Source organism: Ambystoma mexicanum, chromosome 4q, assembly GCF_040938575.1.
Source record: "Ambystoma mexicanum isolate Mex_15411 chromosome 4q, UKY_AmexF1_1, whole genome shotgun sequence".
Lineage (NCBI taxonomy): Eukaryota > Metazoa > Chordata > Amphibia > Caudata > Ambystomatidae > Ambystoma > Ambystoma mexicanum.
Window position 1 is genome coordinate 108,828,159 of NC_090928.1, and position 20,205 is coordinate 108,848,363.

Here is a 20,205-nt window from a genome sequence, read left to right on the forward strand (position 1 = left end):
TGGTAAAATTGTCATCAATGTTGAATGCATGCAGTGTTGATATTGCAAATAACTAACGAGGGCCTTTAAATTGTTTTTAGAGATCCGTGGTAAGGAGAGCAGAGCAAAAGAGATGAGATTGAGAATAGAACAGATGAAAGGAATGTGTGAAGGGTGGAATCAAACGGAGCTAGAAAAGCCAGCCGGAAAAGGAGAATACAAGAAAAAGATTGAACGAAGTAAGACAACTGTTAAAAAAAGAAACACATATTGACGAAGTTTGTAGAGAAAAACCTCCATAAAAAAGGCCAGTAACGTAGAGTCACATGGGGGGGGGGGGTAAGGAAATCGGAAGAGACACAGGAGTGATGGGACACACCACTGTTTCCTTTTTCAAAACGTATTTGTGCAGGCAGGAGGGAAGGCAAACCGTGTTGTGGTCAGCCGCCCCTCTTCGTGAATTGCCCATAAATCGATGATAAAAGTACACTCATGCACTGGAGACATGCACTAAAGAACTCAGAGTCAATACAGACGCTGCATATAGTTTTGGGTTAGAAGGCTGACCGCCCACGGAAAAGCCCCTCTGACCATTCACCTTTTTGAACCCATCACCAAGATTGAAACTACTTCTAGCGCTGGCAGGGAGAATGCTCTAGGAAACACAGCTGCCTTCCCCTTGCCTGGGCTGACCCAGCCCTGAGCCATTCCTGGTGCCATACCAATGGTGCAGTCTTGGTGGTGGGCAGCAGAATGACAGGTATGACATTTGGCAGTGCTGGGTCATTTGAGTTTGGACTGGTGGGGCTCTTCTTTACAAATGGTGACTACCATTCATAAAATGGCTTTATTGGGGCATTTGAAGTGGCACTTGGCATTTAATTGCAGCCCCTGCAGGGCTGTACATTGCATTGCACATGGTGACTGACCAGGCATATGATGTAATTATTGGTGATTTGACGCTGCACGTGCATCAGAACATGTCATTCTTGGGCAGGGTTGGGCAAAGATGGCATGGCACTGTTGAGTTGTTTGATACGGACAAGGCTATGCTTGACTGGCAGGATGGCCCCACCTAGAGTACAAGTCCTATGCATGGCATTCTGGCATTCTGCCCCCACCACCAAGATTGCAAGTCCCACACCTGGCATCCTTCCTCTCTACCACCCAGAGCACATGCCCCATACCTGGCATTCTGCCCCACCTCTTGCTTGCCTGGACATTCCTTTGTCTTGGATTTTCACCACCTTGCAAGATGACGGCCCACAATATCCTCTCTACAACAGCTGATTCTGTTGCGCGATTGGCTCTCGGATTGATTAACACAGCCCAACCGAACACCGGCAGGTCAACGCAAGCCCTCCTCCCCAAGACCCTCCTTCTAAGGCCCATGTTTGTTTCCTGTTCATTACCGGATCGCGAGGTCCCACCCTAACCCTGTCTCCATATTAGTACATGTGCCCCAACCCTCCTGTGTCGCCAGTAATGTTCTGTGAGCCCCCCAACCCTCCATTGTCCGCTGTGATGTTCTGTGAGCCCCCCACCCCTACCTCATCCCTGTGATGTTCTGTGAGCCCCCCTCCCTTGTCCACCATGATGTTCTGTGAGCCCATACACCCCTCCCTCGTGATGTTCTGTGAGCCCCCTCACCACTCCCGCGTGCCCTGTGGTATTCTGTGAGCCCCCACCACTCCCTTGTCCACCGTGATGTTCTATGAGCCCCCACCCCTCCCTCGTCCCTTAAGATGTTTTGTCATCCCCGCACCCCTCCTTCATCCCTGTGATGTTTTTGTTAGCCCCCAGCCCTCCCTTGTCCACCGCAATGTTTTGTTAGCCCCCCCACCCCTCCCTCGTCCCCTGTGATGTTGTGAGTCCCCCACGCCTCCCTCGTCCCCATTGATGTTTTGTTAGCCTCCCCTCCCCTCCCTTGTCCCCCGTGATGTTTTGTCCCCTCATGCTTCCCTCAACCCCATGATGTTGTGAGCCCCCATCCCTCCCTCATCCCCAGCAATGTTTTGTTAGCCCCCCCACCCTCCTTGTTCCCTGTGATGTTTTATTAGCCCCCACCCTTCCCTCATTCCCCATGATGTTGTGAGCCCCCCACCCCTCCCTCGTCCCTGTGATGTTGTGAGCCCCCACCCCTCCCTCGTCCCCTATGATGTTTGTGTTAGCCCTCCCTCCCCTCCTGCATCCCCTGTGATGTTTTGTCACCCTCCCACCCCTACCTTGTCCCCTGTGATGTTGTGAGCCCCCCAACCCTCCCTCGTCCCCATTGATGTTTTGTTAGCCTCCCCCCCCCTCCCTTGTCCCCCATGATGTTTTGTCCCCTCATGCTTCCCTCAACCCCCATGATGTTGTGAGCCCCCCATCCCTCCCTCATCCCCAGCAATGTTTTGTTAGCCCCCCCTACCCTCCCTGTTCCCTGTGATGTTTTGGTAGCCCCCACCCTTCCCTCATTCCCCATGATGTTGTGAGCCCCCCACCCCTCCCTCGTCCCTGTGATGTTGTGAGCCTCCACCCCTCTCTCGTCCCCTATGATGTTTGTGTAGGCCCTCCCTCCCCTCCTGCATCCACTGTGATGTTTTGTCACCCTACCTTGTCCCCTATGATGTTGTGAGCCCCCCAACCCTCCCTCGTCCCCATTGATGTTTTGTTAGCCTCCCCACCCCTCCCTTGTCCCCCGTGATGTTTTGTCCCCTCATGCTTCCCTCAACCCCCATGATGTTGTGAGCCCCCCATCCCTCCCTCATCCCCAGCAATGTTTTGTTAGCCCCCCCTACCCTCCCTGTTCCTGGTGATGTTTTGGTAGCCCCCACCCTTCCCTCATTCCCCATGATGTTGTGAGCCCCCACCCCTCCCTCGTCCCTGTGATGTTGTGAGCCCCCACCCCTCTCTCGTCCCCTATGATGTTTGTGTTAGCCCTCCCTCCCCTTCTGCATCCCCTGTGATGTTTTGTCACCCTCCCACCCCTACCTTGTCCCCTGTGATGTTGTGAGCCCCCCAACCCTCCCTCGTCCCCTGTGATGTTTTTGTTAGCCCCCCTCCCCTCCCAAATCCCTAGTGATGTTTTGCCTCCCCACCATCCCTGTTCCTGGTGATATTTTGTGAGCCCCCCCAACTGTCCCTCATCCCCTGTGATGTTTTGTTAGCCTTCCACCCCTCCCTCATCCCCCCTTAGGTTTTATAAGCCCCCCACCCCTCCCTCATCCCATGTGATGTTTTTGTTAGCCCCCTCCCCTCCCGCCTCTTTAGTGATGTTTTCTTAGCCCCATCCCTCCCTCATCCCCTGTGATGTTTTGTTAGTCCCCCACCCCTCCCTGACCCCCATGATGTTATGTGAGCCCCACTGCTTATCCCCTCCTGTGTCTACTCCGCCCCCCCTCACCTACCCCTGTCCCCTGTCTTTCCTTGTGCCCCCCCTCTGTCCTGGCACCTCATGATGTCCTTCCCCCTCAGCTTCCCCCGCTTCCTGCTCACTTCTTCCTCCACCCCCCTTCTTTTAATACACCTCATCACTGCTGCAGGTGTTGTCTTGATTCTCCATCGGTTTCGCCTTCACTGAACTGTTGCAAATGCTTGGATTTGACTCTAGACACTTTGACTCCCGTGCCTCACCTTTTCCCTCGTATACATGGTGACCTTGCTTCTTTGACTTGTGGACACTTTGACTCTTTGCTTCGCCTTCACAACCCGTATGCATGGTGGCCCCGTTTCATGTTGTGCCCATCACCATCTTGAATCCTTGCTTACATATCTTTATCTGTAGCATTGTGTTTCTTTGACCTCTGCAAATGGTTTCTCTCTCCCCTCTAGCTCTCCCCTTTCACTGTCTCTATTCTCTGCTCCCTCCCACCCTCCCTTCTTTTTCTATGCACTTACTCTATCTGAATTGTCCCTGGATCTAGTATGATAGCAACAACTGTCCTGTCTGTCTCCCCCTTCCCTTACTGTTTCCACCCCTCCCCCTCCAGCATTATCTTAAATGTTGCCAGGCCTAGTACGATATTCGCTTGTTTTGTTCTTCTCCCATATACTGTCCCCCTTCCCCTCCCCTCTTGTATTCTCCGGATCTACCAGAAATGTTGTCAGGCCAAGTGCAGTAGTTGCCTGTCTGTTTCCTTTTTCCCCTCCCACCCTTCCTTATCTGGATTTTAGCACTTGCATTATCTGAAAATGTCACCAGGCCGAGTACAATAGTTAATTTCACGTTCTTGTTGTTCATGGCCATATAAGAATGTCTTTGTATTTGTTTTCCTTGTTCCCTTCTTTGCTGTGAAGCGCTTTGAAACACACTGTCTATAGTGTGGGATGTCTTAACCCACTAGTCCAAGCCCTGCAAAATCACTGTGCATTGCTGGCAGCAGAAACCTCAGAAATGGCCACTGGAAAGCATGCTGCCTGCTAGAAATCACCAGATAGTGTGCAGTAAAAAGCTGAAAAAGTAGGCCACCATTCACCTTTGCCTATGTCAGTGTGAACACAGGAGACCACTGCCAACACCCATCATTTGGCTGCCCACAGAGCAAAATCATTGCAAAGGAAACAGAGTTGTTTCAAAAATCCGTTTTTATTTGGTGTCAAATTTGCAAAAATCATGGCTCACAAACCACCCAAAAAGATCCAACCTCCTTGTTGGGTGGTCAACATCATTCTACTGTAAGAATCTACATAAATATAAGATCCACAGAAGTATATGTTACGTACTAAGAGTAAGCGTATTGCTGTGCTCAAATACTCGAAGATATGAAGGCTGTTTAAAAGTGTTATTATTATTATTATTATTATTTATTTTATTTAATAGTCTTTGTAGATGAAAACCAACTCAAAAAGGGTAACAGTGCACCAAACAAGAGTACAAAGCTCCCCTAGAAGCAGATCACAATGCATTCCACATGTATCACTGTGGGCACAATGTAAACAAATTAAACAGCTATAAAATAATTACTCGACATAAAATTGATGTATAAGATCATGCCCAAGTATTGGCAACAGGCAGAACATTTACCATAGCAAGAGATAATTTCTGATTACAGAATAGGAATGTTTTTATTCTTTTCTGAAAGATAAAGGCAGAATGCCACTGACAGTCACTTCCATATAATAGGAGGATAATAGCTTTCATGATGCAGTGGGGGGTCGAGGGCCTCAGCTCAGTCTGTCGACCATTAATGACCATGTCCACCAGCACCCCCGCTGCTGGTGCATGAATGCTCTTCACACTCCCGGATTTCCCGGGGTGAGGATAGTTTTGTTTTTTATTTGTCTGGTGAGGGATATGCCCAGCACAAGCCCATCTCCCGTTGGAGAAAACAAATTGAAAAAAATGGCTATCTACATTAACAAGGAAAAGGGACCATGCCATAAGAAACATGTTAAAAATGGCTGCTGTCATCAGAAAAGGGAGCCAGTCCCTTTTCTATTTTAATGAGGCGGTGCGGGCGGTGATTTGAACATCACGACCAGGAAAGCCAGATTTTCATTGGTCAATTTGTCTTTGCCGGGTGCAATAAGAAACCTTATTTACCCATTGTTTGCCTTTTAGCTTTTGAAATCCCAATTCATATACTATTTGCACTGAGAGACACACGCTTGCCACCAAAGATCTGAAGCTATTCAGCAAAATTAAGAGGTTTTCCCAACTTGATAGCTTTCTAAATTATACAAGCTGTATTGAAGAAAATATGCCATTCCAATGACAGCCAATGCAGCAAAACTAAGGTAGACATACTTGAACTTCCTCCTACCTACTTCAAGATTTGCTACATCATGAGAACAGTGTATTGTCTGTTGGCAAAAATGTTTTTTCTTCAGTAGATGGAGCTGCAAGTAGGCAGCCTGAGTCTTTTTCTCTACATGACATTTAAAGTTCTGTTGGAAATCAACACCCAATGGTCTTGCGACAGCTGATAGTTTTGGATCAGAATTGCTGCTTCTCAGCCCATACAAAGACAAAGGTCCTCATCACGAGTTGGGCGGTATCCCGTTGGTATTACTGCCAGGATACCGCCCAGGCTAATAGCGTTACCTCCAAAACCTCTGGCGCGATTAGCACAGATCACGTGCTTGGCGGTAACAGTAATTCCCCATTCCCCATTGGAATTTTCAACGCTACTAGTGGGCTTATTGAGCCTGAAAATGGGGATTTTCCCAGCGCTTTTACCCCCAGCTCAGAGCTCGGGGCAAATGCAGCCAAACCTGTGATTTGGCAGACCCTTAAATGCAGTGGTTATGGCGTTACCTCCGCATTTAAGGGTTAATGCCAAACTCGCGATGAGGCTGAAAAGAGTTCTGTATAAATTCCTCTTTTTTTCCCATATGCCATCAAAATGAACTCATTCTACTCAGGATTTAATTTTAGAGACACGCCAGGTCTAGTGTTGTGTGACGTCAGCATATTGGTGGATGGACAACCCCACTGCATCAGTAGACCTCCCAGTGGCTCTGTGTACATATACATACAAGTAAGATAGGAGATAATATTGACTTATGAGGCACTCCACATGTCACAGGTGTATTAATATATTTTTTAAATTATTATTGTTATTGTTTTTTGTATATATTATTAATATTATTCTTATTACTATTATGTTCATAAACTAAAGTAAATAAATATTTTTTTCACGTTCAGAATTGTAGTTCTTCATTGCTAATATAATTATGTTCTTCCAATACCAAAAAATAAATGATGTACTTGCCCAATTGAGCCACATTCATCTGGAAAGTGCAGAGTATAAAGAGCATCAACATTCAGAAATCCTACCAATTTTGTTACTGGATATCACGCAATACTTAATCTATGCTACAAAGATGTCTCCACTAGACGATCGTTTGTTCATCGCAAAATGAGAAGATTGGCTGAGATTACAGTACTTTGTGTATGTACAAACACAGGTTGAACATGTGCAAACTGAATTTGCACAAGAACAAATGCCTTAGGACAATGGCAAATTCACGTATTTGTGTACTTCCAAGGATTGTGTGTATGTGATAAATGTCATTGGCACATGTGCAAACCGCTTTTATGCATGCACAATGGACTTAAATCCCACACATTGTGTTTCAGTAGAAGCATGAACTATGAGTTAGCCAAAATGATACAGGTTTCAGTTTGGCTTTTTTTTAAATACATTTTAGAGGAAGGCTTTATTTAAAATTGTGAGTGAGGCATGCTGGTTACATTTGTTAATATTGTATTGTTTGACTTAATCATATTTTTGCAAGGATTTACATAGCGATTCATGAGTGAGTATATGTAACATTGTTCAATATTTATATTGGTCTCAAAGTCATTAATAACATTATTTAATATTGAGGGCTTATATGTTGCACACACATAGCTAGAAAGCAGCTCGTTACTGAAAAAGTAGAGCAATGCTATCACAGCAATTCAAAGAATAGAGTTGGCAGTCATAGGCAAAGTTGCTCCCTCCCCGGACATCTACAATCGACAAAGCAGCTACTATGCACTGATCCAATGAACATGGCACACATGTGGGGATGACATCACTTTGACCCCTTCTTCTCCAACCTTAGAGGAATTGTTGTGTTGAGGCGTGAGGGTTGTGGTCAGAGGCTGAGAGGTTGAGGGATTACTGCAGCATTCAATCTGAACATATCATGTTATATTCCAGTGTGTCCAGTAAGCACAGTCAGGGTAGATGTCTGAAATATCCTATTTGCATAAAAGGAGACGTTTCCATAGTTTCAGTTCGTGCATTAAGGACAGAAATGTCAGTGTACCAAGTAAGGGAAGATTTCAGTATTCCCACTTATTATTGTAAATTCAGATTCTAGCATGAGACATTAGAAGGGTAAGGATGGATTACACAGGCTCAGCCAGTTTGGCCTGATTAGACTCAAGTATGGACCGTTAGCGCAGAAAGTGTGCATACCAGTATGACCAGTTAGCACAGCAAGGAGAGGTCCTAATATGTCTGGTAAGTATAGCAAGGGTTGATTCCAGAGGTCCTGTTATCAGAGTAAATGTATCTCTCAATTAACACAGTGCTGGGCCAATCAATATTTCCAGTTAGTACAATGAAGCCATATGTCATTATGCCTAATTAGCATAGTAAGGATAAGGAGTAGTCCTGCGTGAAGCATGCAAGTACACTTCAAACAACGCAATATTGTGATTCAGAAGTGCCCTTGAATCTCTGAAATTTTAAGACATGCTAATCCAAAAAAGTTACAAAAGGTGGGGCACCCTCCCCCACAGAGCCCTAAAGATGTGGCAGTCCCTTGCAGAAGTCAACCCAGACCCTTGCATGCGGGAAGAGGGTTGCATGATTCCTTTCTAGCCACCTGCACTAGCTACTCATTTGGAAACAAATGCGCTCCTCGAAGGAACAACAGAATGCAGTGCCTGAAACAAGTAAAGCACTGGCTATACCTGATCTGACTCTCTATCGCCTTAAACACGACACCCCTCCCCCTTAGTCCATAGTATTCCTCCGCTGCTCCAATACACAGTCCATTTAGGCATGGGTGACTACCAAGGTCCTGGCCACCCGCATAGTACTATAATGGCTGAAATGCACCCGCGCATAACAGCATCTCTCACACCTTTCCCAAATTTCTGGACCCCAGTCCGTCTGAGGGCGTTCAACCAAAAGCACGTTGGGACCATAACTCTGGTGAAAGGTGCTACAAAAAATGACAACATGAATGAAGGAATGAATGAAGGCTGTTCTGGGAGTATACAGATCTTCCAGTACCAGAGGGTGCAGACATATTGCACCCTCCCTATCATCACCCCTCTAGCCACCCCCACACACAACCCTGTGCAGTGGAATAGTCAATCAATATTGGGACTTTTGAATGTCAATTGATACAAAGCAATCCTACCATCAACAAGTGAATGTAAAACCATTGCAATTCAGCAGCTGTAGGCATTCCAAGAATTGGGAGGCTTCTGCAGCAGCAGGTGGTGCATAATAAATATGCGTGCTTCCCTTTAAGTATAAACAGCATAACATGCAATAATGAAATGCAGTGTTCACATGCTCCTCTGCCACCTTTACCTTTTTGCTTCAAGGAAGCAGTAGGTGCCTTCACTTCTTTTCTTTTAGCAGGCTCTGTGAGGCGAAAATGAAATTCCTTAAGAATTGTTACCAAATGACAGTACCTAGGTTATATATAAGTGGCATATGTTCATGGAAGTGACTATCTACAATGCAGAAAAATGTATACAGTGAAGCCTTATATGAAACTTGCACTCCAAAAATGTAAATCTGAAAATAATATAGTACAACCATCCTTACATGTGTATTATAACATATTTCTATTGCCTTTTAAAAAAAGAATGTATTAGGGTTTTAGCAAATGGTCATCAGCTCTCATATAGTATGGTGCAGCAATAAAAGCCATTTTACCTGGCAGAAAGGAGAATCACCAGTAAGTGAGTATAGATCAACTTTGTGTTGAGATCAATGACTCTTGGAGGTGGCATGGGCATTGTGGGTGCAGCTTGGGAGCGTAGGCACGCAACGGTGCACGCCTGTTTGTGTAGTGGCTGGGGATAGACCATAGCTAGTCGAAGTATGTCATGTTGAACTGGGGCGTACCTGATGTGCGCGGGGCTCAAAGGCCCCAACAGAGTACCTGCCGAGTTCCTTTGCTGCGGTCTGACATGGTGCTCTGGTCCAGCATCATTGAGGAGGGGGGGGGCATCCAGTAGTGTGGTCAGGCCTGGATAGGGGGTTGGTGCTAAGTGGCCCCAGCCTGACAGCCGGGCATGTCTTATTCCGTCCCCCCTAATATAGGAAGATTGTGGCTCTTTTGAGAGTGGGCATTTTACATTTTTTTACCATATACCTCAGTGACTTTCAGTAAACTCCACTTGTTCTTAGCCATAGAAGTAATGTCAGTAATGTTTGCCTTAAAGTTCAAAAACGATTACATGAAAAGTACAGTATAAATGCAATTCCCCTCAGCCCCTTAAACAAAAAAAGAAGAAGAAAGGCTCCTTAAGGGCCCTGGAAGGGCATTGAGGTGTTAAAGGAGGCACCCTAGGATGCTGGTCATCCGTTACCATAGAGACGTATGTACATCCTGATGAAAATACAACATTGATATCCCGTCTTTTAAATCTCCTATTACTGTTCCCATGTCGTTCTTTTTTGAAGGTCAAAAGGGACTAGCAAACATTCTGTATTCTGTACAACATCAAGTTTACCTATTGCAACCTCAATCAGGCTCACAGTCTTGTTGATTTCTCTTTCTCCTGAACCTGTACCAGTTGAGTCAAATGCAACTGAAGAAACCACTTTACCTAATCTATCCTCGCCTCCAACTTATGCTACTGTTTTGCTAGGCCTTGTTCCCGAAAATGTACTTAGCATGTCAATCTGTGCCTTTGTGGGAACGCTGGAATGTGTGCTTTCAACAGCTAACCTTGATGCAAACAGTTATTGATTCATAGAAGAGTCCCTGGATGCCTCTCGGGATGATGTAAAGAGTTTAAGGAAGGACGTCAATGGGACAGTGTAATCCTGATAGCATTCATAGAGTTATTCCTGGTACGATAGCGTAACAACTGGTAGGGTAATTGAGTAAGAGCCTGTCCCAGGAGCGCCCCCGCATACAAGGTCTCATGTTGTGCCCAATTTATTTGAATCAACATCAGACAGTGTGTGAGGAAGATCATGATCAAAGTATCCATAAACTAAATCAAACAGTCCCTGATGTAGCAGTTCCTATGGCAGTTACTGCTGCTGCTTCTCCCTTTGTGCTCCGCATTAAGCCTTTTTGTTTTTCTTGATAACGTTCCAGCGAGCACTTTCGAGACCATTACGAGGTCACCAAAGACAAAGTGTGAATCAAAGGAATCTCTAATTAATAAAGTAAACCACTGGTTCTGGGAGAAGGGTGGTGAAAATCAATAATTCTAAGAGATACTGTTGATATTATTAGTCTTTGAGGAAGAGGTACTGCATTAGGCTGGCAAGCAGTGGCCAGGTTTGGGGCTTCTTTCAAATAGCAAAGAGAGAAATGAGTGGGCACCACTTGGTGAAAATCTTCTGGAGTTAAATAATGCAAAAGTAGCAATGGTACGTCTTTTTCCAAAAATAGTTCAAAAGGAGCTGGCTGTGATGAGTCTGGAGACACCCCGGGCCTCATTACGACCCGTGCGATAACCATGGTGCTAGCAGCACCATGGTTGCCGCCGGTATTTTACCAATTCCGACATGGTGAATAGTGGAATTACCGCCCCATTCCAAGGTTGGCTGGGTGGTAATTCCCCATTCACCATTGGCCCTTCCCCATTCCCATTTTTGCCCCCATAGGGCTCAATGGAAATGGGGAAGGCGGTAGTTACGGTACCGCAAATTGTGGTACCGTAATTACCTCCAAGGTCCCTTTGTGGGTCCCATCCTTAACGGCTGGTAAAACCAGCTGTTATGGTAGGGACCCGCAAAGGGACCTCGTAATTGGGCGGTAAGGGATTACCGGCACTAGTGCCCTTACCGGTACCGGTAATCCCTTACCGCCGGGGTCGTAATGAGGCCCCCTGACTCAAAATACAAGTGAAGCTAGAAACCGAGTAACAATACCAAGTCACACAACCGCTCTCCGTTAGACCCAACCTGGGTGAGGAGTTATTACAGGTTTAGATCAATTAGATCATGTATCCAAGGTGATGCACTTGTTAAAATGAAAGAGTCTTTTGAAGTTTTCAAAAATAATGGTTTATCAAAGAAACAGTCTTAAAGTAGAGCAATCACTAATACATTCTTAGTGAGGAAGCAGTTGCCACTGCTTGTTAATGAATCAGACTCAATGTGCTAATGCATTTCGGAAATCAATTTCCTTCATCAGGGCTAGTCTGTCATAGGGCAAGTTAATTAAATCCACAAGCCAGTATCATCATAATTGTAAAGAGAAGACACATCAGGCTTCTTTCAAATAGAGCAGCAAAGTTCTGCCTTTCCAGTCTGGGCACCTCAATTAAATTCACCCAACAAGAGGGCTAAGCACAAATTAACAGAATTATGCAGAGGTCAAAGGAGATGGATTACTATGGATAGAGTCTGCCCTAAACTAGCCTTCCCAAACTCTATCAATGGCAGTTTTACCATTAGCAGAGTGACACCCACACTTAAAATCTGAATATAACTATTTAGGGTTGAAAGTACTGCAATCAGAATCACAATCTGTAATTTATATATTTCCTCTTGAGGTCATGGAATGACCTGCTCGCTGCACCATTTCAGGATGTATGGAATCTTTGTCCTCACCCATGCTACAAGCTCAGTTGAGGCGAATGAATATGTCATTTATAACTTCTGCCTCTCCCATGTGCCAATACTGCAAAGGTGAGAGATGTCACTCACTGAGACAACCGTTCTGCCCCTTATCCCCCATAGGTACAGCAGGGCTTGCAGACAATGTGAGCTGAAGCTGGCAAAAGAATTGAAACTAACATTGTAAAAGTAAAGGAGCATGTATTATACACGAAGCAAACATGTACTCCACATGAAGAACATGTACAATAGGTAAAACATGCATTTGGACATGAAGAATACTAATATAGCATCCACAAAGACATAAAGAACTCTAACACGACCAATGTATAGGGCAAATGCAACATGAATGACACGCAAATATAGCTTGCTAACATAGAAACAAGACTTTATTTAGGCAGCCATCCTCGTAAAGATGGATGCTGCAGACCACCTCAGAAATAACAAAGGCCTCAAGGCTTCATCAAATTCCCCAAAACACATATCCGTGCAGAGCTCAAACGGTGGCTGGCAATTGGATCCAAAGTTAGAGTGAAATGAGGCCGGATTGGTACGGCTGAACGAAGGCACATGATTGCAATTGCCAAGACACAATTAGTATACTCCCAGATTAATTAAGGTTTTAGAAAAGCACAACCAGTCTTTGATGGTCAGGTGCAGTAGAGCAGTAACCCAAAAAACTCTAAGAAGCATAACCCAAGGGTGTCCCCAGTGGCAACAGAAAACATGACACATGCATTAATAATACCTAAATCTTAATAAATGGAAGGTAATTCAATTTCATACACAGTCTCTCAGCACATGACCTATACACAGAGAACACTGGCCGTTCATTAGAACAAACACAGAAAGGACACCTGTCATAATCCCTAAAACAAACAAAGACACAAGGTGCTACAGAAGGCCAAGTACAAAGGGATTGCCCAGTCTCATGGCCTGAAAATGAGGGATGGCACATTTTTTTTCATTGGAAGGTGCACAGTCCAAGGGTCTCATTGCCCTTGCTCTGTGTCTGGCTCATATCTTGACGACCTGTCAAGTGTCCAAGGTTTGTTAGCAGTGAGCCGACCTATCAGAATACTTGTTGTCATGCCGCCCATGAAGTAGTATGCCAACAAGCCACTTGTAGAAGTGATGCATTTCACCCTATATCAATATAGGGGTGGTTCCAGGTGGAGCCATCAGATACTTTTAACCCAATGAAAGGTTTCACACCTATGAAATCTATATGTAAACAAACCAAACCCACTAACATTGTGACATCACTGATGATGAGTTTGTAGTACTTAATCTATTGTTTGTGAACGCTTGTATGCTGTCCCGGTTTTGTATTGATGATAATAAAGCTGGATTGTGCTGCGTTACTTTGTCACCCCGTCATTGAGTCTGGTTTGGACTGACTCTGAATCCTCTGAGACTATTTGGGGTTTTGAGGCCACATAACAATCTCTCCTTGATGATTATTAGCTGAAACCTCATAGGACTCAAAAAGAAGGATAAGGACTGGTATCACAGATCTGTAGGAAAAGTGGACAGTTGACCCCTGTAATAAGGATGGATATATCATATATGGTGTACCTGCAATACCATCACAAAGGGGGAGATCACAATGGGACTTAATGATTTGGGTGTCTATCAGGCTGTTGGTTATGGTATGCCAGCTGCCTATGGGTTCACCACCTATCCTTAGTATTGTATTGAAAGGGACAGTGGACAGAAATTGCTTGTCCTAGACAAATATATACAACTAGAACTATTGTGCAGACCACCTAGTTTTTAGGCCATTTTGTGATGTAGAATGAGATCAAATGAGGGTCTGTCTTCCGTGTCCAAGTAGGCACTGGTTGTTGTTGGGGACTTTAATGGTTTGATATGTGGGGAATATGATGATGAAGATTTACTGAACCTTAACTCAATGCAGGTGGCGCAGGACAAGTCCTTTCTACAAGGAAAAATGAAAAGGGTGGGACATTTAATGAGATAATGGGCACTTGAGGCTAATGATAGAGCCGTTCACTGAAGATCTATAAAGGATAGTCGTGAAGCAAATTGGTTTCTCCAAAATAGATTGGTGCTTTCTGGCAATTGAAGCTTGATAATATTTGACAGACTTCTGGGCTGGCTCAAGAATTGAAAGTGACCCTGGTCCCTTGTATATTCTCCTTTCCTTGTGCCCAGTGAGGCTTTCTGAAGCCGAGAACAGAGGGAGGATAGTGATAACTCTGAGTGGGGATAGCTTGAAATGGATAATGATAGGTATATCTAGCTTTTTCCCAGCTATTCATAAAGCTATTAAACAACATCTAGAGAGTAGTGTGGTCCTGGAACACGGCCCATGCCTTATGATCACTACAATGTCCAAATTGTGTAAGGTTAATAATCAACTTTTGTGACATTTACTCAAACATTGTAACCATACAGGACTTCAGAAGTACTATTAGTTTGAAAAGGAATGTCTCTGAAAAAATAAATGTCCTATAAAGAGAAGAGAATTAAAAATGCAGACAAGGAAGTCCATTATTCAGCAATGCGTTTAATTGGGAAGCAGTATAGACAACTGGTGTGAGCCAAGAACGTGCAGACTAATGAGAGAGCCTGGGAAAATCTGGTTGAAACTACTTCGGGCAAGGACAGTAAGAACATTTGAGTCTTGGCAACATGGGAAATGAAGGATCACTCCCCACAAGTTGACAGTAGCATCTATGGAGATGCCAGGAAGATCCATTTTCTGTCCCTCTATGGCTACGAGGCAAATGGGCACAGGTGGGTGACCTAAAAGGTTAGTGGTATTTTGGGGGACATAACTTAGCCAGTGCCCTATAGAACATCTCCTTCTGTACAGTTGATGAGGCTAGCAAGGCTTTGCATTTTTAGACCACTGGGAAAGTCCCTGGTCTGAATGGAGTACCCACAGATCTTTTAAAATCAGATCCTGTAGTATGGGCTCTGAATATTTCCTCAAGGCTAAATTCTATTTTGTTTACAGATGAATTTCCCCATTCCCGGATGCTGTCCAAAATCCTAAAAAGCTGAAAGGGGCAGTCCTGCTAATAATAGACCATTTCTCTTTTGTATTCAGCAAGGTAACCAAATAGCATAAAGCTTCTCTACCATGTCTCATCAGGAACCAAGACTCTGTGAAATGTACTTTTACTGCTTCCTTGTACCAATCGCCTACTAAGAGCACATGTCTGTATTTTCACGTATAGACTATTGCCAGAAGGGTATCTAGCATGGATTTAAATAAAAATGGCTACATCCTACATGTTATAGATTAATACCGTCATTTGGCTCTCTCGATAGAATACTTTATTTTGAAGGAAAGTGAGCAGTATCGATAGCTTTTCAGAACTAGGCATCTAGAATTCCTTATCTTTAGACAGGTAGTTGGCATAAGCACCATGCCAGCTTTGTCCGAATGCATCTGGTGCAACTACATTCACATGAAGAATACCACATTTTCAGCTTGAAAGGTGTGTAATACCTGGCATCCAAGTCTTGAAATGCTAAAAATGATTATTAGGCGTAAGCATATTTTTCCCCATTAGCAAACTTCCTTTCACTTTCGCTTTAATGCCTCTATGCATGCATATTATTTCTCGTTACCATTTTAGCAGAACGTATTAGATAAACACCTTATAATACGTATTTCCATCGCTTGTTCCTGTTGCTCTAAAACAGTCAGTATAAATCCTGTTGCAGATGTTATCAACACAATAGTTTTTAGATTGATATTCCCTGATTTGCAAAACGCTAAAAAATGATTTGGATTAAAGATTGTGATCTCTAGAGTGTGATTTATATGGAACTACGTTAAAAGAACGTATCCCTAAACGCTTTTGTTACAAAATAGCAAAGCCGACTTGCTCGCATTTTGTAACTCAAGCTTTTCGGAGTGTCTATATTAGTCCCCTGCTTTACGTTTAATGTATGCGGGGGACACCCCAGCAACCCCTGCATCCCATGATGCCAAACTAGGGGAGCAGGGGACACCCCCCCAATCCTCACTCCCTATGTTTGGCATTTTGGGCTTCGTTATTTTTTACCAAGCCGAATGTGCACTTAATGTGCATTCGGCTTCTTTTTAACTACCTCTTCAACCGAAACGATTCATATTGCATCAGCACACCTGCCTTATAGACATGCCTGTGTCATGGAGAATATAGTCCCAGTCCATGCTCCCTGATCTGAAACAATATCTAGAGCATCAGTATTTACATTATAATACATTAGTGTATTTACCATAGTCTTACATTTCTCCTAACGTCTCAACAATCTATAGTAATATATGTTTTATAGTTTTAAAGGATATTTATGTAAATACCCTTAAAGTATCATGAATCACTAAATTAAAAGTTTGATGCCCAGGAGGCAAAGCCTCGCCCTTCCTCTGTTACCCGGATCTACACAGCCTAGGTCACAAGTTAGGAAATTGAAAATATATCTGTCACTTTCAAGAGGAATCCTCAGGCTGCTAAACCATAAGCTTTTGATGCATTCATAAAGGTGCATGATAGGAATAGATTGATGTGTCTGCTGGGGAATGGTCTTTGCCTGAGACAAATCCTGTGTCATAATTTCCTATTAAGCATGGGAATAACCGGACAAATCTTAAACTACTAATGCATAATAATACATCTTAATCCACTGCCAAATTCTTCAATACATGATGCAAAATATTCGTGCCTTATGCACATTCAAACCACTGGCCCGCTCATCATTGGTCTTCTGTTGCACCTTACTTTAATGGTAGTGTAAAATGTACCATCGGATTGTATTTTTAAATGTAGACTATAGTCTGACATATTTTAGCTTTAAAGATATGTAGCTGGGCAGCTGTATTATCGGTGCTGTTTAGTACTGCCTCGTTTTTAGTGCTCACTCCTTGAGACCATTCAATTGTGGCTCCCTAGCCATAACCATATATGCTGGTGCCTTTAATACATGTGGAATTTCGTTCTTAATTGTGTTGAACTGAAGAGCCTAACTTTTCCAGTTCCACATTAGAATTCAGCTCTTCAGGCCTTATGAGGAGTTTGGAATATTGGTGTAAAAAAAAGCAGCAGTAACAAAATTACTGCCGCTTTAACCACACCACCAAATTCCGACTTTGGTGGACGTAGAGGTTTACCATCAGCAAATTTGCTAGAGATTTTTCCTCCACGTTGCCCCCGACAATTGGGGGATTAGCTTTAGGTGGAATTATCACATGCAGGTAATGCTCCAAATCCCCACTCGCGTCCTATGGACTCTGTGAATTGGTATTAGCACTGCTTTTTCACCACTAGTAATTACAAATGGCGGAATTGCTATTTGAATTTGACAGCATTTCCTTGGGAATGTAATTAAATAAATTAAAAAAACATACAGCTTTGCAAGCTTATAGCTCTTTGTTGTCTCCAGTACACAGGTAATGGTAATGGTGGTAGATATAACGCAACCTAATCCGTCAGGCATTATTAAGGTCTGGGCTGATGGGTACTGACAATAACATTTTTTAACAGCAAATGCAACTGGGTCACATAATCTGATCATAACATACAGATAACACTTGTTGAGTGCCAACTACACTATCCTCTTTTCCCCTGACTAAGGCAATAACTGTATACATATTTCAATCAATCAGGTTGACAACAACATGCAATGATTCCATAAAACAGGCACATTCATACACAAAAAAACTTGGTAAATGGCTGACAATTTAAGTACAATAAACATACAATCAGACAATGAATATAAAAACACTATTCCTCCAGTGCAATTTCAGACTCAACATAACATCAGTACAGAAACAACATTCAGCAAAAACAATTGTTGTGTTTGGTGCGATATATATTTGAAAAATCTCATATAGGCAGTATAGTGTAGTTCAGTGATCCCCAACGTGTAGCTCGCGAGCAACATGTTGCTCTCCTGACCCTAAAATGTTGCTCGCCAGTTGCTCTGGGCCATTGTGTGGTGGCTAAGAAGAACATCATTCAGGGATGAGACATCAATGGCAGTGTAACCTGAGCCAGAACTGCGCAGGAAGGCTAGCCAATCAGTCTGCTCTATTTGACTTACATGACATACTGTTAATTGTTGAAGCATTAGTTGTGGAGGCATCAGTAGACCTGTCTGAGTGGGGGCAGGCTATATCGGTGCAGGGAGCAAGAGGTTGGCTACATAAATTAATCTCTTGGGGCTGCAGATGAGACAGACCCCAGTGATTGAAGAGAACCGAAGCACAGAAATTAGGCTGTATTGATCTGTAATTAGGACTAAAAAAAACCTCCCTTATTGAGACAATCCCTGTTTTAGCATTCTAAAATTACTATGTCACTTGGAGCTCTGGTACACTATGAGGTGCATCACTGTCTGGATCAAGTACACAATCTACGAAGATAATGTTGCCGCCAACTGAGCCTTCCCCTGCTGCACTTAGGTGGACAGTTAAAGGGTTAGTTGCCGAACAGTACGAAAATAAGTAAGAAAAGAAGTGACTTGAATGCCCAATTGTCAAGGAAGTTCCAATAAGCTTATTTTGTACATGTATGATTTGCATTTGTTGCAAAAATGCAAATTCTTGGTCCAAAATGTTTCACATTAATTGCATAAACTTTGTTAAGACATTTTCATCTTCTGATTCTTCTTTCCAGTACGCAAGTGATTTAATGGAAAAGATAATCGTACCAAATGCCCATGTTCCTGTTCTGGCGACAATTGCCAACTTCTGTGTCTTTATACAACAGGAACTGCATATTGGACAAAGTGGCATGCATGATCAAACATTCCTTCTTAAACAATTGGCTCATGCCAATTTCTTTACATGTGAAGTTTGTGTTTGCGTGGCCCATGCATCTTAATTTGCAAACCTGTTGTTCATCACAACTACATGCAATGAATAAAGATGGGTTACATGGATTACCTTTCTTCTCCAACGAAGAGGGAGATTTTGCCTTCTTGGTTATCACCGGTTCTGAAATGGAATGTATACAAACATTGATTAAAAACGATAAGGCACTATGTACTGAATCCCTTTTTGTATAAGCGAGTACTAGAAGTAACTCTTCTGTGTGGTTGTTAAATACTCCTAAAAATGGCACTCAAGAAGAAATCCAGTGTCATTTCCAACCCTGGAGAAAAACATTGTAAGATGAATCTGATTCACAAATAAAGCACATTTACCCTGGACATTTGTGCATTGACATGGACCATGTTTTATAGTGGGAGGCCAGACTGGGAGAAGCATTTCTACAATGCCAACCCATTTCAACTGCAAAAACCAGATGGGTTTATGCCAGCATGACATTGTTATGCTTGTGTAACACCTATGGATTTCGACGGAATCCATTGTAAATAACTCTTGCAAGAGTGACTTGTGAGAGGCCTGTACACTTTTTTCACTGCAAAGAGCAAAATAAGTGTTTCCATAATATCGCCTGTTCTAAAAAAAAATCTACTGGCCATTGAGACATGATGAAAATTGCGAGGAGTGGAATTATGCAATCCTTTCTGTGCAAATAGCTACTTTTTTAGGTCTGACACGAGAAAGCTTGTTCTAAGTAAACCAAATATATATTTAGAGGGAGCTGAACTGCTCATTTGAGTATCAGATGGGCATCCTTCTGAAAGCTCAGTTCCAAAAGTGGCCACTTTTTAAGAGTCCGTTTGGCTGATTATACACAGGAGTGGACGAATAAACATGCCGATTCCTACATTCATGTGTTTTCCACTTTACTGCTGAGTTAAATTATGCTTGTGTTATTGTTGGTTATTGTTGCTTATTGCTGCCTTTGTATTGTGTTGTCAAACTGTACCAACCCATAATGACTATCAATCACATTCTACAGTCCTTTCTTTATTTCCATTCCATGTTAATTGCCACTACTCTCTTTACATGGAAACCCTTCCTTCCTTTCAGTGTATACTATCCATTTTCCCTCTCTGCATATCATCGGGCTTTTTACTTTTTACTAACTAAGGTGTGCCCTATGATTCA

At 43.3% G+C, this 20,205-nt stretch overlaps 1 protein-coding gene across 50 annotated transcripts in view; it reads right to left on the reverse strand.

Moving 5' to 3' along the window:
• Nucleotides 1–20,205, reverse strand: part of TRDN (triadin) — a 1,596,486-nt gene that overhangs the window by 441,037 nt on the left and 1,135,244 nt on the right. For 44 of the 50 annotated variants that reach the window (XM_069607588.1, XM_069607568.1, XM_069607599.1 and 41 more), the window contains 2 exons: nucleotides 19,132–19,182; nucleotides 9,003–9,056 (listed from right to left, as the gene is read on the reverse strand). In XM_069607588.1, coding sequence (XP_069463689.1) covers nucleotides 9,003–9,056; nucleotides 19,132–19,182 — 105 coding nt within the window. The remainder of the gene's footprint in view (nucleotides 1–9,002; nucleotides 9,057–19,131; nucleotides 19,183–20,205) is intronic. The other 6 variants (XM_069607594.1, XM_069607587.1, XM_069607585.1 and 3 more) reach the window with 1 other exon arrangement.